Source organism: Protomyctophum bolini (genome assembly GCF_963924005.1).
Source record: "Protomyctophum bolini genome assembly, chromosome: 22".
NCBI lineage: Eukaryota > Metazoa > Chordata > Actinopteri > Myctophiformes > Myctophidae > Protomyctophum > Protomyctophum bolini.
The window spans coordinates 14967547-14994408 of record NC_137883.1 but is presented as its reverse complement, the minus strand read 5'-3'; the positions used below and the strand labels follow the sequence as shown (position 1 = coordinate 14994408).

At 45.0% G+C, this 26862-nt stretch overlaps 1 protein-coding gene across 1 annotated transcript; it reads left to right on the top strand.

Annotated features, from left to right (window-relative positions):
* Positions 1-1458: 1458 nt before the first annotated feature.
* crb2a (crumbs cell polarity complex component 2a) lies at positions 1459-22489 on the top strand (the record flags this gene model as incomplete). The annotated part of the gene is made up of 23 exons (XM_080755563.1): positions 1459-1525; positions 3714-3905; positions 4181-4331; positions 4538-4772; positions 6197-6311; positions 7418-7613; positions 8458-8597; positions 9599-9772; positions 10113-10226; positions 10582-10941; positions 11439-11581; positions 12567-12712; positions 13471-13655; positions 14319-14462; positions 16291-16586; positions 16895-17185; positions 17376-17541; positions 17620-17924; positions 18369-18637; positions 20237-20572; positions 20778-20894; positions 21506-21632; positions 22268-22489. The coding sequence occupies 23 exons, from the start codon at positions 1459-1461 to the stop codon at positions 22487-22489; spliced, it is 4491 nt and encodes a 1496-aa protein (XP_080611689.1).
* Between the last annotated feature and the right edge of the window lie 4373 nt (positions 22490-26862).

Below are 26862 nucleotides of genomic sequence, written 5' to 3'. Positions count from 1 at the left end.
CAGTCAGTATGATAATGTGAAATGCATGCAGATTGCTTTGGATAAAGGTACTTAAAAAATTCACCATTTCACCATTTTCATCAGCGATTCTCCATCTCAACCTTTGGGGGAAGGGCAGTAGTGGAAAAAGTACTTACATTATCAATTTTCAAGCTTGCATATTCTTTCTTGAAAATAGCAGATCTACAAGCTCACAATATGTCGCATCATGGCTTGTAGATCAGCTATTTTCAAATAGATATGGGGCTGAAGTGGTTAATGTATGTTTTGTAATAATAATCAAAATCTACAAAGTAACTAAAGTAACTAAAAGCTGTCAAATAAATACAGTGGAGTAAAAGTACAATAGGCTATTTGGATCCAATTAGTGGAGTAGAAGTAAAAGTATTGGAAATACACAAGTACAAATACCTCAAAAGTGTACTTAAGTAGTAAATTAATTGACATTCCACTGGTGGGAAGTAACCACTTTCAGCCTGGCATACGCATTGAAAACGCACAACACGGCAGCCAATAGATACTGCAGTTAAGGGGTCAGATGGGTGGGCCCAGATCCAGAAAAGAGTTGGAAACTGAAAGTAAGTAAGCCTACATTTACTACTAAGTACTGTACTTAAGTACAATTTTGAGGTATTTATACTTCACTTGAGTATTTCAATTTCCAATACTTTTACTTTACTCCACATCTCAGAAGCAAATATTGCACTTAGAACTACTTTGTTAATTGTGATTATTATTACAAAACATACATTACAGTCCAATTCAGCCCTACTGTATATAGACTATCAGTCTATAGTAGCCACTCAACATTTCTAACATAAAACTTTGGTGTACTCAACATGTCCGGGTTCACAATGGAGCTCTATGGGCTGGCAACTAGACTATACATTTTGACCATTTGAAAATATCTGCTATTTCCAAAATATGTTTATACAACTTGAAATGGGACATTCTGCATAATGAGCGAGTACTTTTACTTTTGATACTTTAAGTACATTTGATTGAATACTTTTGTACTTTTACTCGAGTACATTTTGAATTGTGGACTTTCAGTTGTAACGGAGTATTTCTACATTGCAGTATTGATACTTTTACTTATATGTGAGTATACCTTTTTACACCACTGGTTTGTAATTGGAAATCCTTAAGTTTACATTGCTGTGTTTGTGTTGTCTAAAAATAATCCACCCCGTGTTTTCGTGTTCCCCGTCTCCCCTCATGGCTGATTACCTTCTAACTCGGCAGCCCAGAGCAGTATGTCTGTGTAGTGTGTAACACCAATGTTACACACTCATTAGTGTCCCATCATGGATGACCACCCAGCACCTACATCCCAACACAAGCAAACCACCTGCAACATGGTCACTCCTTAGCGTCAAACTTTTTGGCGTCGTTTAGTTTAGTTTCTATATTGTTTCTGTGGTCAAAAAGAGCCAGCTGGCCACCTGCCTTATTGACATGGAATCTGGGACGGTCCACTTGAACCTGAGGACAGTGCTGTTGACAATGATGATGTTTAAATGGGGTGAGTGGCTGTGTTCTCCTTCCATACCTTTTAAATCAGTGGTTTTCAACCCTTTTCATGCAAGGTCCATTATTTATTTGGCATTTGAGCCACGAACCACCATTATTTTGATGATATTTAGCCTCTCAAACTCAAGACTTAGAATATTCTGATGTCATTGGATACGATTTTTGTCTGCAATTCCATGCTGTATTGATGTGGTACAATTCTTCTACATTCCATAATTGTAAATTGTCTAGACTTCTCGTAAATTAAGTAATGCAGATGTTTAACAATAATTTAACTTGAGAGCGTAAAATGAAACCAAATGGATCTGTAAGGTTTCCATTTGGTTTCATTTCATACTCACAAGAGTTAAAGATCTGATAAAGGACCATTTGGTTACCAACTCTCCATCATTTAGCTGGGGACTATACCTAGAACCCCTCAAGGCCCACTGCCACTGGTGGTCCCCGGACCACTGGTTGAGAGCCACTGTTTGAGATAGATTGTCATCGCAACAGAATTACATCAGCCAGGAGGAAGTGGCTAAGAAGGTGACAGATTTAAACGTCCCCTGGGGAGATAAGGGGAGTGTCTCCGCTTGCCCTGTAATCCCCTAGCAACAAGTTGTATTCATAAGAGCCAAACACACATGCACTGGTTGGACTTATATCCGCTAAATGATGAATGAATTGAAAGGGTCGATGGAAATCAGTGGTGTAACTGTAAAGTAACTAAGTACATTTACTTAAGCATTGTACTTAAGTACACTTTTGAGGTACTTTTACTTGACTGGAGTATTTCCAATTGTCAATAGTTTTACTTCTACTCCATTACATTTCAGGCAAATATTGTATTTTTACTCCACTACAATTATTTGAAACTTTTAGTTACTAGTTAGGCTACTTTGTAGATTTGGATTATTATTACAAAACTTACATTACCCACTTCAGCCCTATATACATTTCGGTCTGATCTACAAGGTCACAATGTGTCGTGATGCGACGCATTGTGAGCTTGCAGATCTAGCCTAATATTTCCCCAATTTCTTTCATTTTTTTCCTGAAAGCCTTAAAAAGATGAAACTATGCTATGAGGCTAACACAATCCTTTTTGTTGTTGTTGTGTATGCCAGGCTGAAAGTGGTTCTTTCCCTTCCCAGTTCCTCACTCACACTGTCACTAAGCACAGTCCTCATGTAGTAGAATTCTGTCTTGTGTCAGTGTCATACAGTTCTACATTCTGCTTACTGAGTCGTGCAAAAAGTAGTTGGCCTCCTTCCCTTCCTAATAGAGCATCACATAGCTGGAGAGAGGGGGGGGGGGTGAGAGAGAGAGAGAGAGCAGAATGAACCATGTTCCACATGATTACAAAAGGAACCTTCATAAGCAGCAGCCGTGGAATTCTGGTAGTGTTTGTTTTGATGCTACACTGGTCTGGAACTCAATGAAATGTATGTTGGGCAAAAACCTCATATCTCAATAATCACGAAACGTTTGTGTGTCGTTTTCTTTTTTGTAATTTAGACCAGCTAGGTGACATGCATTTAAAAAAAAGCCTTAAGCCTCTCTAGTTTCCCCCAGCTGCACTAATTACTTTGGGGCAGGCCCGTCTGAGTTTAAATGGACAGGTATCAGTCAAAAGGGAGACATCGAAGAGGAAGGACGGGTGAGGAAGGATCAACATACGGAATGTCAGAACAGGTCAGCTCCAGATGGAGGCTTGATGTCACGAGGCATGACCATATATAGAGGCATGGTGTCACGAGGCGGGACCATAATTGGAGGTGTGACGTGATACATGGAAAGGCAGGTTTTCATAGTAAATGCAACCTACAGTCGCAAGAAATCACAAATCTCCTCCGTTTGGCATCTGCCACTTAAGGTGACTGGATTGATTAGTTGTCAAACCCACACTGCATTTGAAGTGAGAGAGATATTGATTGAATACAGGTGCAGGGCTTCAGCAATCAGTAGAGAGAGAGAGAAGCGTTAGCACCCTTATGCCACATTCCTAGGGGATCGCCCTAAAAACAGCTGTGGCCTCTATGAGGTTGTATTCTTTGAGACACACGTCCAAGTTTTCAAAGGGTCAAACAAAGATTGGCGTGACGTCGATCCCCTTCCCCTATATTCACTCATATTACTAGGACATGACGTATGTGTAGTCAGAAGAATCACTGAACATTTCCCGTCATTTCATTCAGGCACGTTGTGCTCGGCCTCGTCTGACCGGTGCCTGTCGGCGCCCTGCCAGAATGGAGCCACGTGCGTGGACGACATGGGCGACTACGCCTGCCTCTGTCCCAGAGACGAGCTCCGCTACATGGGCAAGGACTGCCACGAACTGTATGACGCATGCACCTTCGGTCCCTGTGAAGACTGCACTAGCATCCCGGGTAACTATAGAGTCCTTGTGAACACTGCACTAGCATCCCGGGTAACTATAGAGTCCTTGTGAACACTGCACTAGCATCCTGGGTAACTATAGAGTCCTTGTGAACACTGCACTAGCATCCCGGGTAACTATAGAGTCCTTGTGAACACTGCACTAGCATCCCGGGTTAACACTGACTATATCGGGGGGGCGCGGTGGCACAGTCGGTAGCACTGTCGCCTCACAGCTAGAGGGCCCTGGGTTAAATTCCCGCTGTGGGCGTGTCCTCTATTGTAGGAACCACGGAGTACCACTGCACGTGTCCGGACGGGCTAGCGGGTGACAACTGTACGGAGGAAGTGGACGAGTGCCAGAGCGGTCCCTGCTCCGAACCCCACGCCGCCTGTATAGACCAACTCAACGGTTACTTCTGCAGGTGTCCTGATGGGTATGGAATGGATTATGAGGTTTCATCATACACACACACATCATCACGTGGTGGCTAAGGTGCCTGGACCGCTGAGCCACGGCCCAGGCCAAGGTGCCTGGACCGCTGAGCCACGGCCCAGGCCCAGTAATGATACAAAGACCTAAAACATGCGAGTACTTTTTTCCACCACTGCCTGTAAACTAATCATCATCACCTGTGCACAGGTACGGAGGAGAGGACTGCCAGGACCGCGTCACCGACTGCATGGACGAGCCGTGCGAGAACAATGGGACGTGCATGCTGCTGCCGGACGGCTTCCTGTGCCACTGCGCGCCGGGCTTCGTGGGCGAGGCCTGCGAGGAGGACGTGGACGAGTGCGCCTCTCACCCGTGTCAGAACGGAGCCATCTGTGTGGACGGCTGGGCCGAGTTCCACTGCTTCTGCGTGCCTGGCTTCCAGGTATAGGGGTGTAACAATATAGTAAACATCTATTTTAATTCCAAGAATCTAAGTATATATTGAAATGTAAACAGCAACATTGACTTTGTATCATATCGTTCTGCAATGCAAATAATGATTGTATCAACACTAAGTATTTTAAGAAGAAAAAAGAGAAAGAGGGGTTTAATTACTTTCCCATTCAATATCACTATACTTGGTCTATGGATAAAGGTGTGTATGCTCTGTGTTCATGTCATGGTACAGGTTTGTCCATACATACTGTATATGTGTTCAAATACAATGTCCATGTATTTGCCAGAGAATGACTGTGTTTACTCACACAGATTTAATTCCTTTGCTAAATAGTTACTGTATCGGTTTTAAATCATTGAATCGAATCGTATTGTATCGTATGGTCATAATGAACCAATATCGTCCATGTATCGTATTGTCAACCATCGCTACATGTATCGTTACAAACCCAGGTAAACAGGCCTACATATATGCAGATTACGCACTAGTGTTGATTTTGAGTTTTAGTCACAGTCTTTTGATAAAACGTTCATTTAGTTAGTTGTAGTCACACTTTAGTCGACTGAAATGTTTCAATGTTAGTCTACTTTCAGTCAACTAAATATCATGAGATTTTAGTTGATTTAGTCGACGGGGCCTAAATGGCGTCGTAATGCCTGATTTTACACTTGGTTACATGCTGAAAATAACCGATCTACAAGCTCACAATGTGTTGCAGTGTGAGCTTGTAGATCGGCTATTTTAAGCATGGAACCAAGTTTAAAATGACTTGTCTTTTAGTTCTACAGAATCTCTTCTCCACTAGTCCGAACTGTCAAAATTGTCAATATACTGTATTTAGTCATACTGTAGTTTTAGTCATCATAGCTTGGCTTTTATTTCGTCTTTATTCAGTTGTCCTCAGTGAAAAAAGGTAGTCGACGAACATTTTATGTAGTCGACGAAATCAACACTACTACGCACGGTGAATTATCGTAAAATTATCATATTAGAAAGAAAACTATCATACACAGCCAAAAAACAGAGAAATAACACGTGTAAATAAGTAATTTCACTAATACATTGACCAGTAGTGACTTTGAGTGTCAGTCCGGGCAAACGCTCTCACTAGAACATGATTTACTATTCTCTGCCTTTCGGGTTGCAACGTGAACGGCCCTGAGTTTGTGCTCGACACGGAAACTCGGGCGCTTTAGCGCGCTCGGTGGTGTCTCGCATGGCTCAAGTTAGTTTGAGACGGCGGTTGCGGTGTAGTCCATAGAGGTATCTGATCTATTTAAGGTCTAGTCTGCAGGAGGCGAGAGTCACTTCCACGTTGGCCACAGAAGCGGGGCGTGGCTCAACCCTTGTGTAGGATTTACAGTACAATGAATGTCCCGGGTTAAGATGTGGTCACCCTATACTTCCAGGGCTACAACTGTGAGATGGACATCAATGAGTGTGCGTCACGGCCCTGTGAAAACAACGCCACCTGCATCAACGGCAGGGACCACTACCAATGCGAGTGCCTCGTGGGCTTTGAAGGTACATGTAGTGGAGTATTATTAAACTAATGATTTTGATTAGATTAATTTGATGTTATGTTAAAAAGGAAATAAAATGCATGTGCTTCTCTTAGGAAGGTATTTCCATTGTGGTCCCATGGTGTTGGACAAACAAAGCATCACAACAATGAAACATTCAAAGTACCCGAGCAAAGTAGGCTAAAAGTACCTCAAAGTTGTGCGTAGGTACAGTAATTGAGTAAATGTACGTTACTTAGTTTTCAGCACAGTAGCCTGAGACACCACAGACGTTTTAGCACAGATACAGTACCTTTCTGCTTTATGTTGTTGACAACAAAGTCAACATACATCTCTTCATTCATTAATATGAAGTGTATATTTTCTCGTAGTTTTTTGTTGTTGTTATAAATATCCAACCTCATGGATGCACAATCTATGTTAAGCGGTTTGGATAAAAGCACCATGCCTGAGTGATCATGTATGTCATCAATGTTGGGTGGAAACCTTGTACTGTATGTCAAAATGGAAAAAAAGAAGAAACAAGGCCTGCCAAGAGGGACACCATTTTCAAAATTGGTCACCCCACTGTGTTTGATGATGCACTTACTCACACACACACACACACGCACGCACACACGCACATTTGTCTCACTTGGCTCCAGCTAACTCTTGGAGTAGGTTAATCCAATTTGTGAGGAATGTGGTGCTCATTTGCAATTTCCGTACAGACGGTCTTTACTCTCCCTATAGGAAAACCACTTTTCATGGGTTTGAGTTGAGATAGGAAACAATGAAAACCTCTAAACAAAGGGTATTTATTAAATGTATGTAGTATATCATATAATTAAATATTCAATTATTATTTTTAACAGAATCAAAGGTGTTATGCATGGTCAATTGGTCATGCTTCACCAGGATCCTGGATGGCTTGATTCTAGGCTTAAAATAATTGATTATAATTGATAAATATTTTTGTAAATCTCCATCTCTAAGATTTTTCAGTAAACCAGAAAAACACGCCCACTGCTATGCCCTATTCATCATCGTTCTTACCATACAACGTTACCCCCATAAACGCATGGCGTCATTACGCACCCTGATTCCGTCCGTTCCGTGCCCCGCCAGGAGTGAACTGTGAAATGGAGATAGACGAGTGCGAGTCGAGCCCGTGCCTCAACGGCGCCACCTGCCACGACCTGATTGGCGAGTACACCTGTGACTGTGTGGACGGCTTCGACGGGACCCGCTGTGAGGTCGACGTGTACGAGTGTGCCAGCGACCCGTGTCAAAATGGAGCAGTCTGCCACGATATGGTCAACAGGTACTGTATGACACGCGCCCGGCAGGGGCAAGGTTATAATAGTTTTGGATTTTTCATTATAGTTTAGCAGGTTTGCTCGTTTTTATTTTTGTGACGCTTATAGTTTGTTTTATTAGTTTGTGTTATTTTGTGTTTTTTCTGCCCTTTTCAATCCTGCACCTGACAATTAAGTCAGGTGCAGGATTGAAAAGGGCCAGAGTAAGTATTGTGCAATAAAAATGAATTAAAACAAATAATATTCAGTTACAGATTAAGCTTATAAATAAATTGACAAAAACGAAAACTATAAGGGAATTTAGTTTTTCTTTTCCTTTTCATGCCAACATGGTGATGACCCCTGACTATGACCCCTGATCATAATCCGTTCAAATCCCAGTTGTCAAAACATTCACCTCGATTGCAATTCGTGAACGATTATTTAAAACAAATAGGCTAGTGAAAATAGCAGATCTACAAGATCTTGTAAGCCCCCGCAATATTCAAATGTATAATATAGGGTTATGTAATTATTCAGACTAATTGATTAATTCAATTCCAACCAATAAATGTGGTCTTTGCCTTTATGCCAATTAATTCCCCCCCACACTTTTCATCCATTTTATCATACCCTACTGACTCACCTGCCATTGAGGAACCCCCACCGGGAGGATCGTAGCTCTGTAGATCTTGCAGATCTGCTATTTTCTCAAATTTCTCACCCCAGGTTGGCGGAGGGTGTGTAGAGCCCAGGATCACAGTAGATGATTGGCACAGGGGTGAAAAATGGGTTACAAAATCGTGGGACAAAAAATATATAAAAAAAAGAAAGATGAAGAACGTCTGTCTCTCACCGTTGTGCACACAGCTACGAGTGTGACTGCGGCGACACAGGGTTCATGGGGACCCACTGTGAGGAGGACATCCTGGAGTGTGCGTCGGACCCCTGTCACCACGGCGCCACCTGTCTGGAAGGAGTCAAGCACTACATCTGTCTGTGCTGGCCGGGTACGTCAGCCACAATACATCTGTCTGTGATGGCCGGGTACGACAGCCACAATACATCTGTCTGTGATGGCCGGGTACGACAGCCACAATACATCTGTCTGTGATGGCCGGGTACGACAGCCACAATACATCCGTCTGTGATGGCCGGGTACGACAGCCACAATACATCTGTCTGTGATGGCCGGGTACGTCAGCCACAATACATCTGTCTGTGCTGGCCGGGTACGACAGCCACAATACATCTGTCTGTGATGGCCGGGTACGTCAGCCACAATACATCTGTCTGTGATGGCCGGGTACGACAGCCACAATACATCCGTCTGTGCTGGCCGGATGGAATGCTCACACGCATTTCTTTCCCACGCACGGACCACTTGCTCCCCAACGGTTCTTGTATTCGTTTTATTGCAGGTTACGGTTAGGAATAAAGTTAGGTTTAGACATAGTTTTACTGACGTTACGGTTAGGAATAAGGTTAGGTTTAGACATAGTTTTACTGACGTTACGGTTAGGAATAAGGTTAGGTTTAGACATAGTTTTACTGACGTTACGGTTAGGAATAAAGTTAGGTTTAGACATAGTTTTACTGACGTTACGGTTAGGAATAAGGTTAGGTTTAGACATAGTTTTACTGACGTTACGGTTAGGAATAAAGTTAGGTTTAGACATAGTTTTACTGACGTTACGGTTAGGAATAAGGTTAGGTTTAGACATAGTTTTACTGAGGTTATACGTTTAGGAATAAGGTTGTCTGCCCTTAGTAGACTAGCACTTTGCCCATGTCCAAAGTTTGGAGACATTTTATGCACTCAAAAATGTGCTATTTTACCCATTTAAAAAAATCACACTGGTGTGAAGTGAGTGGCGCTCTTATCATCATACATCACATTCCATGCTCAGCCAAAGCTGAGCACAATCCATGCTTAAACGGACAGACACAGACACAGCTGTGCATAGAAGCGCTCAAAAAAGACAAATGTTATGTACGTCTCTCCCTGCAGGCTACGAAGGTGAGCACTGCGAGACAGACGTGGACGAGTGCGCCGACGCCCCCTGTGAGAACGGAGGAGAGTGCTTCCAGCGCTCCGACCCGTCCACCTGGGAGGAGGCGGAATGGTTCGTCCACTACGCCAACGCTGCGGGCTACATCTGCCAGTGTCAGCCTGGATACGCAGGTCTGCCTGCAGCATTTCTTTGGACCGTTATCCTGATTTAGACACTATTATGTCAATCCTCCCCTTCCAAAATAATCACCCCCCCCCCCCCCCCCGCCCTGTTGTACGAGTTGAGGCATTACATTTAGTTTGATTCTAAAAAAAAAAAAAAAAAAAAATATTGTGAAAATAGCAGATCTACAAGCTCACAAGGTGTTGCGAGTTTGTAGATATGCTATTTTCACAATGGTTGCCTCTTTATTATATTAATTGACATATTATCAGACTTTCTAGTCCGATAATAGCAGATGAATGGGCCTCTAGACGAATGAATGATGATTTGTTGTGTGTTACGTGGTAGGAGAGAACTGCTCCGTGGACATCGATGAGTGCGCCTCTGAGCCGTGCCAGAACGGTGCGACGTGCGACGACCACGTCAACGGATACACCTGTACCTGCTCCCCTGGATTCACAGGTCAGCCATCTTCACACCAACAACATCAAATCATTTGTAACAAATAAAATTCCATGTTTGCCACGGACATACAAAATGATAGCCCTGAATGACTAACTATAACAGTATAGTACGGATCCATTTGATTCCACTCTTAGAATTAAGGGGGCAAAACATTTGAGAACCACTACTAGTACTAGTGGACGCATAACGTGCCATATAGTGTCATACATAATTTGAAGAAAACTAGACATTCAGTAATGGGGTCTTATGATCAAAATAAGAACATTATAAAGCCATGCATTGGAGTCTCAAAAAAAGAAGAAAAAAAACATGCCTCTTGGCTAACCATCACACCACCATCCCCCCCATCCAGGTGACATGTGCGAGGTGAACATTGACGAGTGCCAGAGCCAGCCATGTGCCAACGACGGCCAGTGCGAGGACGGCGTCGCTTCCTACACCTGCCACTGTCCGGAGCCTGAACCGGGGTCGGGCGACCTCCCCTGGGGCGGGGAGCGCTGTGAGGTGCGGCTCCACGGGTGTGTGGACCACGGCTGTCAAAACGGAGCCACCTGCCACCCCTGGTTTCAGGAATCTGAGGGAGACGACGGCCATCACCACAGCCATGACTGCCTCTGTGCTCACGGCTTCCACGACGAGCACTGCTCCACGCCCACCACCTTCTCCCTTCGCGCGCTGGGCTTCATACACGTCGAGACTGCGCCAGAACAAGGTTGTTGTGATAGTATGGGATTTTTCATTTTAGTTTAGTTGTTTTGACATTTTTTGTTTTTAAATTCAGTTAGTTTTAATTATACAGCGGATTTGCTATAGTTTAGGTTGCTAAGTTTTCGTTTTTATTAGTGTTAGTTATGTTTTATATACTACACATGGTGGTGCCGACCACGGTTCTGGTGTAATACTGGTACAGCGAAATAAATAGATTTTCAAAATAGTAAAACATGGTAAAAGAGTTTAGGTATAAGCGGTAAGGCTATCAAAAAACCCCTAAAAAACAAATAGTAAAATAATAATAATAATAATAATAAGTTTAGGGATAGCATGGTGAAAATAGGGCCCTTTGTCTATCACACAATGCAGTTTTAGTTAGTTATCGTTTAGTTATTTAATTCTAGTTTTTATTCATTTCAGTTAAAGAACATTCTTTTCCATTAGTTTCTATTCCATTTTATTTTGTTACGTTTCCATTAATATATAACCTTGCGCCAGGAGAGGACGCCGCCGACCGCATGGAGCTGGGCGACGTGCGGCTGCGCTTCAGAACCACGCTGCCAGACATGGTGCTCTTCTACAGAGGCCACGCCGACAACCACATGCTGCTCCAGATCCAAGGCGGCAGCCTTCACGCCAAGGTATACAATATGTCTATGTGTGTCTACTCTACACCCTCCTAACCAGCTGAGTGGCCTCGTGGTTAGAAGGTATACAATATGTCTATGTGTGTCTACTCTACACCCTCCTAACCAGCTGAGTGGCCTTGTGGTTAGAAGGTATACAATATGTCTATGTGTGTCTACTCTACACCCTCCTAACCAGCTGAGTGGCCTTGTGGTTAGAAGGTATACAATATGTCTATGTGTGTCTACTCTACACCCTCCTAACCAGCTGAGTGGCCTTGTGGTTAGAAGGTATACAATATGTCTATGTGTCTACACCCTCCTAACCAGCTGAGTGGCCTTGTGGTTAGAGTGTCCGCCCTGGGACTGGAAGGTCGGGGTTCGATCCCCAGCCGGGTCATACCAAAGACTGGGACCCATTGCCTCCTTGCTCGGCACTCACTCAGCATCAAGGGTTGGATTGGGGGCAAGTCCCGGCGACATACTAGCGTCATGTCCAGGGGGTGTACTTGTACGTCATGTCCAGGGGGTGTACTTGTACGTCATGTCCAGGGGGTGTACTTGTACGTCATGTCCAGGGGGTGTACTTAAGCAATATGACACGAGAGGGTGTGCGTATACCGTCAATAATGGTACACCTGTGTTGCTGCGCAAGCAGCACAGAAGTGGAGAGAGCTAGAGAGTCACTTATCTTTCGGTTCCCACAAGAAAAGGGCATGTTTTGGACATAGTTCGAATGGTGATTAATCATGATTAATACATGCTGTGATTAATCTGATTTAAAAATATAATTGTCTGCCTGGGCCATGGCTCAGTGGTTCAGGCACCTTGGCTGGTAATCTCTCTCCCCATTTCCTGTCAGCCTACTGTCTGTCCCTTCATAAAATATATAAAATAAAGGCGATAAGAGGTTTCTTTCCAATGTTTTCCTCTACCTCCTTTTGCTTACCCCAAAAAACAACAACAACAAAATGTGGATTCTGATTTGTCGTTTCCGAAGGCGCGGTCCGAAGACGTAGAGCTGAGTGCCGCGCTGTCCGAGCCAGTGGCGGACGGCGGCTGGTGGGACGCCCACGTGGTGCTGGAGGATGGCGGTCTGTCGTTGACGGCCAGAGGCCCCGGCTGTGACCACCACCCGGGCTGCAGGTACACTGTACAGGCCACCGTTGGTTTGGATGCACCCGGGCTGCAGGTACACTGTACAGGCCACCGTTGGTTTGGATGCACCCATTTGGACATTCTTGGCCGATACCGATGCCTGAAATAACAATTTAGTCGATATACCAATACCGATATATGTTTATTTAGTTTTAGTTGTTTTCTTTTTGTGCCAGAGAAACAAATACATCGTCATTATAAGAAATAACTGTTCAGAATCTACAGCTTGGTAGGCTGCAGATAACCAACACACCTAACATATAGCCAACGCAAAAATGTATGATTATCAATAACATAAATATAGGCCACTGCCATTGGTTATTATAGTCAGTTTCATGTGCCGATATTGATTGACAGATAACAGCAAATATCGGTCGATACCGATATGTGGCTGATACATCTATGCATCCCTATTTCTGTTAGGTCAGACTTTTTAATACAATTCTGTTTAGTTTGAGTCATAGTTTACTAAGTTTAGTCCCCTGAAAGGTTTTAGTTTTTGGTCTAGTTTTACTAAATAGTCTTAAATATATACTAAATATTTAGTCTTACTAAATATCACGTGCGATTTAGTCGTCCAGAATGTATTTTGGTGGACGTTGATGGTGAAACGTAGATGTGAGCTTGTGGATCCTAGAACATTTTAGTCTAGCACTTTTATTTAGCTTTTGTCTGTGAAAAAAGGCAGTCGACGCTGCGCACATCAGAGCTGCAGTAGACATAATAATCAACAGTGCATGTTGCAGGGTCGTCGACACCGTCGATCCTGACGGGCCGGCTTTCCACGCCGATGCGGCGTTCGCTCACGTCTACGTGGCCGGAGCGCCGGAGGACTTCCTGGGACTCACGGCCACGGGCGCAAGCTTCATCGGCTGCATGGAGGACCTGCTGATCGACCACAGAGCCATCCTCCCCCACGAGCTGCCGCAAGGTCGGTTCCAGTGGTGGAAAAAGTTTCACTTGAGTAAAAGTATCAATACTGCAATGTAGAACTGCCCCGTTACAAGTAAGAGTTAGAAATTAAATATTTACCCGAGTATAAAAGCACAAAAGTATTGGCATCAAGATGTACTTAATACTACTTTTGCCGGGGAGTTTTTCAGAATAAAGGCGCTAGAGCAGATGGGCCTGGAAAAGCCCTGCCTTCCCTTTCCCCCCCAAACCGGAAGGTATAATGTTCCATTAATACCGCCCGCTAATAAGTCTGATCTCTCTTTAGAAGTGTTAATATTACAAACAAGATGATTGGTTAGGTCAGAAATTAGGACAGAACATCGGTGTACTGATGAAAACCATGGACAGCGAGAAAGTGAATGGCTGCACGCATGTGCAAAACATGTCAAGCAAGGCGTTGCCTAGCAACGGCCGCTGTCAAAAAAAGAATTTCAGCGAGCCCGTTTTATATCATTAATATATACACGTCCGAGGCACCCCATGGTTTTAATTGAGAGGAAGTGTATATACTGTACGTCACTATGCAGAATGTCCCATTTCAAGTTTACTGTATTGTGTAGTGGTTAATGTATGTTTTGTAATAATACTAAAATGACTTTCCCGGCTTTAACGGGTCCCTGTCAACCTTGTACTGTTGCAGATGATCAGACCATGGAGCTGGGCTGCAGCAAAACAGAGTGGTGTTCGCCTGACCCGTGCTCTGGTAACGGCCGCTGCGTGGACCTGTGGACCAGCTACCACTGTGACTGCTACAGACCCTACCATGGAGAGAGCTGCACTGACGGTAAGACCCCTACCACTGTGACTGCTACAGACCCCACCATGGGGAGAGCTGCACTGACAGTAAAACCCCTACCGCTGTGACTGCTACAGACCCTACCATGGGGAGAGCTGCACTGACAGTAAGACCCCTACCGCTGTGACTGCTACAGACCCCACCATGGGGAGAGCTGCACTGACAGTAAGACCCCTACCACTGTGACTGCTACAGACCCCACCATGGGGAGAGCTGCACTGACAGTAAGACCCCTACCACTGTGACTGCTACAGACCCCACCATGGGGAGAGCTGCACTGACAGTAAGACCCCTACCACTGTGACTGCTACACAGACCCTACCATGGGGAGAGCTGCACTGACAGTAAGACCCCTACCACTGTGACTGCTACAGACCCTACCATGGGGAGAGCTGCACTGACAGTAAGACCCCTACCGCTGTGACTGCTACAGACCCCACCATGGGGAGAGCTGCACTGACAGTAAGACCCCTACCACTGTGACTGCTACAGACCCCACCATGGGGAGAGCTGCACTGACAGTAAGACCCCTACCACTGTGACTGCTACAGACCCCACCATGGGGAGAGCTGCACTGACAGTAAGACCCCTACCACTGTGACTGCTACAGACCCTACCATGGGGAGAGCTGCACTGACAGTAAGACCCCTACCACTGTGACTGCTACAGACCCCACCATGGAGAGAGCTGCACTGACAGTAAGACCCCTACCACTGTGACTGCTACAGACCCTACCATGGAGAGAGCTGCACTGACAGTAAGACCCCTACCACTGTGACTGTTATACAGACCCCACCATGGGGAGAGCTGCACTGACAGTAAGACCCCTACCACTGTGACTGCTACAGACCCTACCATGGGGAGAGCTGCACTGACGGTAAGACCCCTACCACTGTGACTGCTACAGACCCCACCATGGGGAGAGCTGCACTGACGGTAAGACCCCTACCACTGTGACTGCTACAGACCCCACCATGGGGAGAGCTGCACTGACAGTAAGACCCCTACCGCTGTGACTGTTATACAGACCCCACCATGGGGAGAGCTGCACTGACAGTAAGACCCCTACCACTGTGACTGCTACAGACCCTACCATGGAGAGAGCTGCACTGACAGTAAGACCCCTACCGCTGTGACTGTTATACAGACCCCACCATGGGGAGAGCTGCACTGACGGTAAGACCCCTACCGCTGTGACTGCTACAGACCCCACCATGGGCAGAGCTGGGGAGAGACATAGAAACCTCCCTTTGGCTCTGGGTTGTCTGGATCACGAGCGCCATCTTACAGGGAAGGCAGTTTGTGGCGTGCGACACAAGCTGCCTTGGTGCACCACAGAAGCTTCCGCGTGGGGGCATGTCTTTTCGTATGCAGCTGGGTATGCTAGTTTGTATTATTTATTTTTTTGTGACAATGCTTAGTTTTAATTTAGTTTTTATTCGTTTTAGTGTTATAGTTTTAGTTTTAGAAAAATAAATATACTTTGGGTTATTTGTCAGGTGCAGTATTAAAAAAGGTCAGAGTAGGCCTATTGTGTAATAAAAATTCAACCAAGGTTACCATTAAAAAAAAATGAAATCAGTTCTGAAGGTAACGAGATAAACTAAAAGGGCTATTTTGTCTATAATTGAGTTTGTTAAGTTTGTTTTGTAAACACAATACAATTTGAGTTAGTTATGTTTTTTATTATATTTATTTATTATTATTTATTATAGTTTTTATTTAGTTCAATTAACGAAAATGTATTTTTTCTTCTTTTTCCATTTTAGTTTATTATTTTTCGATAAGATAACTATAATAACCGTGGTCCCAACAGAGTTTCCGTCGTGGACGTACAGCCATGAAGACTCGCTGAGTTTCAGCTCCTACGTGGTGGCGGAGGACGGCAGCGGTGGGGTCTTCAGCGTGTCGCTGTTCCTGCGCTCCTTGAAGCCCGACGGCCTGCTCTTCCAACTGAGACGCCACGCCCAGGAGGAGGAGGAGGAGGAGGGAGGAGAGGTGTACTTCTCTCTGTACCTGGGAATGGGCCGGGTGTTTGTCAGCTCCCTGGCCAATGGCATTCCTGTGACCGCGCCCATCTTCATGACAACCGGAGAGAAGAGGTTCCTACAGGTCTGTGTTAATTTACATTTATTTGTTAGTTTTTAGTTTTTAAATGTCTCTGACGCAAGCTGATGTGCACGCATGTCGAGACTGCAATCTTCCGTTCTTTAGTCATCTTCAGTTGAATATGGCTCGTTTTCACCAAAACCCCAATCTGGAAGAGTGAAGTCAGCATATGTATTCTTGTCTGGAATTCATAGCATCATTCACAGGTTGGCAAAGAGAGCCCTCTAGCGTAATCACTGAAAACACTAAATGAGGTAATTTCACGATGGCGGTCAATATGTTACGTAACAGTCCTCTCTGGTCCTCTGCAGGTGGACGTGCAGCATGGGCAGGTGTTCTTCCAGCAGGGAGACCTGCGCTACGCCATCGGCTCCGTCCCCGAGGTGGAGGTGGCTGCCGGAGACGTGGCCTACGTGGGAGGCCTGCCCGGGGGGTGGAGCTCCGAGCCGTGGGGGGGCGCGTTCAAAGGCTGCCTGCAGGACCTGCGATTGGACGCCGTGCATCTGGAGGCGGAGCCCGGGGAGGACGAGGACGAGGAGGCGGTGCACAGCGACGAACGCGAAAACGTGACAAGTGGCTGTGTCAGCGATGACACCTGCAAGGTGAGGGCTAGGGCTGTCCTGATCCAATCACGTGATGGGAAATCGGGGCCGATCGTCATTTTCAAATGTTCAGACTCGGATCGGGAACAAAAAAAATATATATAGTATCAATATTATATCCATACGATTACCCTATTATTTTGGTTTGGTTATTTGAGATTAAACTCTACTAAACGTGTGTGATCTGCAGGAGGATCCGTGTCTGAACGGAGGTCAGTGCGGCATCACGTTCAACGACTTCACGTGTCTCTGTCCGGAGGAGTACACCGGCAAGACCTGCGAGACACGCGTGTGGTGCGTCAGCGACCCCTGTGTCAACGGAGGGTACTGCATCGACCTGGCCGACGGATACGAGTGTGAGTGAGATTTCCGTTGCAGATTCTCTGTTAAAGAATTAAAGCTGCACTCTCTTACCACGTGTGTTTGACCCGCAGGCGTGCACAGCGCCACCTTCGAGAACAACCCCGTGCTCTTCAGCGCCGAAGGCACCCTGGTGGACGCCGTCACCTCCCTGTACGTGGAGATGCGCACACGCTCGGAGAACGCCGTGCTGCTGCGAGCCACACGCCGCGACGGCGGCTCCGACCTGCTGATGCTGGGCCTCATGGACTCCACCGTCCATGTGGAGGTGCACGGCGCCAACAGCGTGGAGCCGCTGGTCGTCACGGGCCGCCGGCACGTCTCCGACGGGAGCTGGCACCGCGTGAGCGTCGCGTCGGCGGGCAAGACGGGCAGCGAGGTGGGACAGTTTTGTTTGTGCAACTTGATGCTACTAGAGCAGGGCTAGGCAACCTCTGTATTGGCACCACATTTGTTTGTAAATTACACCCTGCAACATAATGCTACATTCATTAAAACACTGAACTCTGACTGGGGAGAGAGTCTTGGAGATACAGTAGGTGGGTTATAGCCTGGCCCTGCTAGCATGATTTCTGGTGTAGAGGGCCGGGTGCCCACTGGATTATGCAATTGTTTTTACCCCACTTCCGGTTCCTGCCTGTTGTATGTGTCTTCCTAAAACCAAGGTCCTTTAAGTCCATTTTGAATTCCGGACTTTTTACTTGTAACAGAGTACAGTTCTACATTGTAACAGAGTACAGTTCTACATTGCAGCATTGATTCTTTTACTTCAATAAAAACAATTGAGTCGTTTTTTCCACCTCTGCTTTCTTGATTGGTCAAGGTGGTGTCTGGGTCGCGCTGGGTCATCACCGTGGACGGCATCACGGACACCAGCGGCGTCGATCCCGCCGGGCCGGCCACCGCAGAGGACCTCCTGGCCTTCCTCAACGAGGAGGACGCCGTCGTGGCCGTGGGCGACAGCATGGCCGGCTGCCTGGGCGCCGTGCGGCTGGGAGGAGTCTATCTGCCCTACGTGGACGACCGGCGGGCACCGCAGACCTCCCAGTTCCACATCGTAGGAGACGGGAAGGTCGACGTGGGTTGCACCAGGTCGGTGGAGGAAGTACTCTTTTTATTTTCTTTGCTTATTTTTTTACTTTCTTCTTTTTTTTATATATATATAATTTTTATCCCATGATTTTTCAACCCATTTTGTCACCCAGTGTCATTTATCTAATGTAATACACTTTCTCTGCCAACCTGGGGGGGGGGGGGGGCAGCGGATTGACCTTATGCTTCCTTCTATGCATGAAGAGTCAAAGCTGCTTCTTTTCACCTGACAGGGGGGAGTTTCCCAGCCGGACATAGCGCGTGGAAGGAACACGTTATTCCGACCAGTTCCTTTACTCTCCATCAGGCACCCCAGCTGGCCAGGGGGAGGTAGTTCAGAGACCAGGATTACTGCATGTTTTTTGTGAGGGTACCTACCCTAGGGGACACGGGGAGAACATGCAAACTCCACACAGAAAGGCGCTTTCGCCATTTTATTCCCTACTTTTAATTAAGAAAGTATTGGCGTTAAAATACTTACAATCATCGCTGTTAAGTAGAAATCGCCTGTCTAATCTTAAAACTTTTCAGAGATGCACCGATATGGAAATTCATGGCTGATACTGATACCGATGTATGTTTATTTAGTTTTTATTTCCCCGATATCGGCCAATACATCAGTGCATCCCTAATTTGTTTTAATGTTTTTTCGTAAATGAACGCCATACTTGAACATACTACAGCATCACATCACACGAAAGCATCAAAAGTAGATCTACAAATGCATCTACTGCACATCTGCTGAATTTGAATACTGAAATGAAACAGTTTGTTTCCATGTTTCCAACCAACAGAGACACAATGTAAAATAAGTTGTCAAATTTCTCTCTTTTTTTTTGCAGATCTGCGACACATTTTGAGCATTCCACAGCAGTCGAATGCTCAAAATGATTCGTTTATTCAATAGACGAATCATAAAATACATTTTGTGCCAATTAAATAGCCCCTTTGGAATGGTGAGCTGGCGACAAGAGACCATATTTGCTTTAAAGAACTTAACTCAAACGTGTCTTTCTATATTTTTATAATCTATTAATGATGGATACATACTTACACATATACATTAAATAGTCTCTGTATAGAGACCAGGATTACTAGTCTTTGTGGGTACGGGTGATGTCCACTGAAGACTCGATCTGTCCATACAGAATTACTCCAACTACAGTATACTAACCAGTAAGATGCGCAAACGCGGGAAGCGAACGCAGCTCGTACATATATATATATTTTTTTAAGATTTATTTTTAAGTTATTTTTTTTATTATTAAGTTAAGTTATTTTTAAGTTATTACGTTTTTAACTTAGCCATAACCATATAAGGAGTCCCCAAAGCAGCTCCATATATGGGCACAAAAGCGTGACACACGGACACACAGACAGACAGACATGATCTGCTAGGTCTCATAGTAAGTGCTCATTGCGTTCGCAATCACTGCGTTCGCAATTAAAGATCTGTTCCATATAGTGTAGCACAGTGGTTCTTAAACTAGGGGACACAGGGAGAACATGCCAACTCCAGTTACTCCACACATAATAATGGCATAGTAATTTAAATCGACTAAATACCATGTAAACATTCCTATCACACCCGCCATGCAGCGCTCCCGTCTGCGACTCGAACCCGTGCCAGAACGCGGCCATGTGCGAGGACCTCTTCAACGCGTACGGCTGCGTGTGCCACGCCGGCTGGGAGGGCGAGCACTGCGAGGTGGACACGGACGACTGCACGTCGCAGCCCTGCAGCGACTACGGCACGTGCGAGGACCTGCTGGCCGGCTTCCACTGCGTCTGCCACGCCGGCTATGGCGGCGAGCTGTGCGACGCCGACCTGGACGAGTGCGAGCACCATGCCTGCCAGAACGGAGGCGGGTGTGTGGACGGCCCCAACAGCTACACCTGTTTGTGTCCCGAGCAGTACAGAGGACCGCTCTGCCAGTGAGTACTAGATACTACAACTACAACAACAACAACAACAACAACATGTTCATGTCCTGACCGGTACAGCAGACCAGATTAGTTTTTATGTAGGTAGTCCAGATATTCATATCATCTGTGTGTGTGTGTGTGTGTGTGTGTGTGTGTGTGTGTGTGTGTGTGTGTGTGTGTGTGTGTGTGTGTGTGTGTGTGTGTGTTCCACCAGGTGGGATTACCCTCCGCTACAGTGTGGTACAGACGTGCGGTGTGACAACGATGGCGCCTGCACCGATGGACCGTGGGGGGCCAACTGCTCCTGTGTTCCAGGATTTGCAGGCGACAGGTGAAATAAATATTTATTTTTCTTAGTCTTTTCTATTATTTTGTTTTCTTTTTGCGGCTTCACCGAATGGTGTTGATTTTTACAACATTTTATTCAGTTTTTAGTCATAGCCTTTTGAATAACATTCCATTTAGTTTGTGTCATATTTGAGTCATCTGAAATTATTTAGTTTTAGTCTAGTTTTAGTCGACTAAAATGTATTTCGGTGGACCTTAATGGCGTCTAATGGCTGATTTTACACTTTGTTGCATGCTGAAAAAAGCTGATCTATAAGCTCACAATGCGTCGCAGTGTAGATCTGCTATTTTCAGCATGCAACCAAACATAAAATTAATTGTCTTTTATTTGGATCTCTTCTTCTCCCTCCTTAACATTTTAGTCTAGTTTTTATTTGTTGACGGAATTGTCAATATATTTACCGGTATTCTTATAGTCATCATAGCTTAGTTTTTATTTATTTTTTCATCAGTGAAAAAAGGAAAAATGTTCATCCTAGTTTTAGTCAAACCAACAAACCGTGTTTGCGTCACGGCACCCTAGGGTGCCACCCACTCTGAGAACCACAGATCTGTTGTGAACTTTACGGTGCATTCTCTTCATCCTCTCCACAGCTGTGAGACGGAAGTGGACGAGTGTGCGTCTAATCCATGTCGGAACGGAGGCTCCTGTCTGGATCGACTCGATAAGTTCCTGTGTTTATGCACTCCCGGTTACATCGGACCCATGTGTGACACCAATGTACGACCTCTGACACGCACGCACACACGCACATGTACACGCATGTACGCACACACGCACGCACCACACTGAATGTTTCGTTTTAAAATAGAAACATTAACCCATTAAAATCGAGAAAGTGATTTTAGATTATTTGTGTTGTTAAAAAATAGCCGATATGAAAGCTAATGAATGTAGGCTAAGCGTGTCACTTTGTACCGCGCTGCGAGCTTGTACATCTGCTATTTTGGAACATTTGGGGGAAATCTTCAAAGTGTGAGAACTACTGATTTAGAAGGCATAATTCGTAGAATCGGCCTCATGTCTTAATGTTTTTCAAAATAGGGTTAAAAATAGAAATGGCAAAAAGATTTAGGCAAGCTCATAATGTGAAGACGACTCAATGTTGACGAGAAACTTTTGTCACAAATGCTTTTTACTGCGCCTTGAGCAAGACGCTGAACCCCTATGAGCAGGTTGGTGCCTTGCATAGTTTCCTCCACTATCGGTGTATGAACGTGTGTGTAATGAGCCAAAGTAGTGCACAATCCATGTAATGCGCTTTTGATAAGAGCACTATATAAATGCACCATTTACTCCATCTTTAAACTATAAACACAGTCACACTGACGTTGACCCCTCTCTCTCCTTCACAGAGACGAGCTCAGAGGGATCGCGCTCCCTGGCTGGTAGTGGCCATCCCGCTGGCCTGTCTCTGCGTGCTCGTGGTGGGCGTAGCCGTGACCGTCATGGCGCTGACGGCCAGGAAGAAGCGTCAGTCGGAGGGAGCGTACAGCCCCAGCTCCCAGGAGCTAGCCGGAGCGCGCCTGGAGATGGACAGCATGCTTAAGGTGCCCCCGGAGGAGCGCTTGATCTGACCTGAGCCCTCCAATGTGGCTTATGCACACACAATGACTCTTCCTCATAGAGTTATAATCTAGAGTGCCCCGCCCCCGCTATTCATTTCAATGGAAGTTGTTCAGTGGCGTTTGAAGGACCCGGAAGAACGCTCTACTTCTGCATTTTCTAACGAGCTCTGTGTTAAACCCCAGCTGCGTGGGGTTTACTGGTGCTACAAAAAACTGCCAGCTTTCAGTTCCAGCTTTGGCCAGTAGAGTGGGGCGGCTTCAACGTTGGCCAGCCGCTCTGTGGGCGTGGTCCCTCTACTTCCGGGACCCTTCCCTACTTCCTTCACATCATGCGTTACCGATGATGCTAAAGGGTTGCACGGGGAACACGCTGGCGGTGAATGGGTGAATGTATTAATCCTGGCAGGAACTAAGGTCTCTTAAGGGCCCTGTTCCATTTAGTGTACACAGTTGCTCTCAGCGTTACAGACCCGTGCGAGGCCATTCGGAACACACTCAAGTATCATCGGTAACACCTGTGAAGGAAGTAGGGAAGGGGGTTCTTTCCAAAATGGCTGATGTGTATAGAGCCTATCTGGAAACCCATCTGCAACAAAAAGAACAGCACCCTCTGCTGTTTGTTTCCATTTGAATTTGCCTCTGGGAGTGCCGCCCACTAGAATGTGGATAACAGTTTGGTCCGCCCACAGCCCTCCACTTCCTGTGGTGCACCTTTGTTTTCATTCCATTCCACTAATCCCCAATGTCCACACGTTCTGAATGCCCCTGCCGACAGATTCAGTAGCGCAGCTTGGAATTAGATCTGAGATTAGATTAGATCTGACCAAATTCTTAGAGAAACCACTCTACTTTTTTACTTTCAGGGGTCCCAGTTTGAGGCCATGGAAACCCCTATTGGATTTAGTTTATTTTTATTTAAAAATAAATTAATCTCTGGGACCACAATCTGCACTAAAATCCTCAGTGGTAATTTAACTCTGGAGTTACAGACTCGTAAGAGTCAATTTGGCTCCATTTGTACAATCTCAAGAGTTATACAGACTTGTAAGGGTCCATTCGGACAGTGGGTTACAGAACTATTTGCATTACCTGCTGCTATGGAGGACTTGGATGCCACACCTCATACGACACTGCCCTCTACTGGAAGGACAAGGTACTGTCCTCAGTGACGTTATTGGATGTGTGAATTTGGACAGACATTGTCTGATGCTCGGCTGGAAGGAATAACGCTGTACTTTGTGTTCTTAGTATTCTAGTACGTTACTGATCCCCGCAGAGGAACCGGCTAGCCTAAGCCTATACAGTATATATAGGGCATAAAAAAAATATATACATCTGAAAACTTGAAATGGGACATTCACTTTTGGTACGTTAAGTACATTTTTATGCCAATACTTTTGTACTTTTTGAATTCCAGACTTTTACTTGGAACAGAGTATTTCTACATTGGAGTATTGATACCTTTTAAAAAGTGAGTAGGGCTACCTGTTCCATCCCTGGCTGTAACACGGACTGGCAATTCTGTACATATTACATTACTACCGTTTTGACCGCGACGGGAGGCGTGGCTTTTGGTGATTTAAGCAATTTGTCATACTTTAGCTATTGAAAAATAGCAGATCTACAAGCTCATAGCGCGGCACCGTGAGTGCCGCGCTACAAGCTTGTATATCTGCTATTTTTGAAAAAACGTGAAAATGTGGCTGCAAATCTTTGAATATATATTCATTCAGAGCGAACGTACTTTACATATAATTCTGGGGGTCCTTGACATGAAATCGTTTGAGAACTACGGACATAGAAGAAACATTTCAGAAAACTGTCATGATTTAGAAGACATTCGTAGAATGAAACTTGGGTCTAAATGGGTTAATCGAACTTCGCAACGTTCGCCACGGCAACCCGCTCGCTTTAGCTCGTTTGGTGGTGGCTCTTTGCTCAAGCTCGCTTGAGGCGGCGCCCCTCCGTCGCGGTCTGAAACTAGTGTGTAATATGTACGGATTTTGGGGTTTTCTAGTAGTGTATGTACGGAATTCAATCCTTGTTATTTCACCGTGTTTGGGTGAGACAGACCGGGTTGCGTAGATGACACAGTGAGTTCTTTAGATGAAGTGTAGCTTTCTAGTGTGAGACTACAGAAAGAACTGGAAAACTGCACGTCTGAGTACGACCAGCAAATCACAGGTGATATGAACTAAACATTTGCTCAGGACACACACACACACACACACACACACACACACACACACACACACACAATACAACAAAGGAGTAAAATAACTACAATTGAGCTGTAGAAGAAAAACTAAAAAGAACCCAACAGGAACTCTGAGCAACTGCTCCACCCTGTGGTTGATTGTGGAACTAAACCCACGTGGTGGGTGTGTGACGTGCAATAAAAAGGACCTGGAAATGAAAGGGCCAATATCACTGACTGACCACTGTACTGTATATACTGTATAATATTTAAAGAAGGTAGCTAAACATTTGGGAAAGGTGGTAAGAAGTGGCTTTGACTCCTCGTGCACTGAAGGAAGCATGAGGTCAGTCCATTCCTCTCCCCAGATTGGTAGAGGGAGTGTAGACTGTAGAGCCCAGGATTACACTAGAGAATTGACACTGGGTGGAAAAAAATAGGTTACAAAAATCGTGGGATAATGTTTTTTTTTAAAAGGCACAGGGCAGATATGACAAATAACAACATCGGAAATAGCTGATCCACAACTTGTTGTAAGCTTGTAGATCTGCTATTTCTGCTTTTTTGTAATCGATGACTGCGACGATTATGCAAAGGATAATGCATGCTGGCTAGGTGGTCATTGTTGATATATAAATCCCCGGCAGGTTGATTAATCACAGACGCAGAGCGGAGTGGTTAATTACCCTCCGATAGAGGACACTGGACAACACTGACGTCACCAAATTTGGAGCGACGCCCCTCTGCACTGTAGTTCACGCCCCTCCTTCATTCCCCCAGGATTTCAGTTTTTGAGTCGAATGCGAACAAAAACAAAAGCCGGTGTACCGAGGCTATGTTGGAAGAGACCGTGTTGATGAATACAGGTGTGCTTTGAGAGTTTGACCTGCCCATTGGTGTGCCTTGGCCACGAAATGTTTGAAAACCACGTCGGACCGTTTTACACAATAAATAAAACATACAATCGAGCAGTGTTACGTTACATAATAAAGATGCTTCAAACCGGATTGGTGAGAAACTTATTTTTTTATTTTATTCTCTGTGTTCCTGCAGTGTCAGCTACTCTAACTACTTTCTATTTCCAAAAAATAAAGACAACCTTGAACCTTGAACCATTTGAATTATTCTCCCAAAATATTGCTGTTATCTGCTTCACTTCATGGAGTGTTTTTCAAATGTTTTAATTTAGATGTTAACAATGATAACATCACAAAAGTATAGTCAAAGACGTTCTACACTGAAAGGCGTTCGTAAATAATTTACAAGATCATTGTACATCATTCAATTCTACTGGACAAAACTGAAGGCGATCGGTTTTGATAGCACATCAATAAAGTGGATGAAATCCTACCTGGAGGGACGAGAACAAGTGGTTAACATCAATGGAACCTCATGTCCTCGACTCGTCCCTCCCAGTGAACTGCGGGGTTCCCCAAGGAAGCATACTTGGGCCGTTACTGTTTCTTCTTTACATTAACGACATGAATGCTGCCTGTAACTGCAAATTGTTCTTGTTCTGAGACGAGTCAGCACTCCTGATCTTGGGTGAGAACAAGATGCAAGTCGAGGAGTCTCTCAGTTCCGAACTCACCAAAATTTGTACTTGGCTTAGCGATAAACTCTCACTACACCTTGGTAAAACAAACTATTCTGTTCGGTTCCAAACATTCACTCAGTAAGGTCAATGTACTGTAAATGACTTCAAGGTTAAAGTTGATGACATAGGCTAGTACTCTCCAGCAAAGAAGAGATTACATTTGGGATGTATTCTCAACAACAAGCTGACAGTTGGCTGACAAGCATGGCACCAAAGGTGATCAAAAAAGGAAATCAACATTCCCCACTCTACATAGTTTATTTAATTTGTTATTGATGATGTTGAATTTTGTTATTCTTCATGTCATGTCTATGAATTGATTGCATAGGTCCAAAATGGAAACAAGACCGCAAGGTGCTATCCCTTTAGGACCGAGTGTATGACTGTACTCTGTTGCTGTTTTTACATTTGTCTAATAAACTATTCAATCAATCATACTGAAATGCAAAAATCTGTCTAATTTTGGTGGTCATCTTGAAATAAATGGCAGCCATCTTTGATTTTCAAGTGGCCCGGTTTGTTAAGTCGAAGAGTGACCATCAAAGATTATTTTTACCAAATTTCACGCTTGTATCACCATTTCAATGA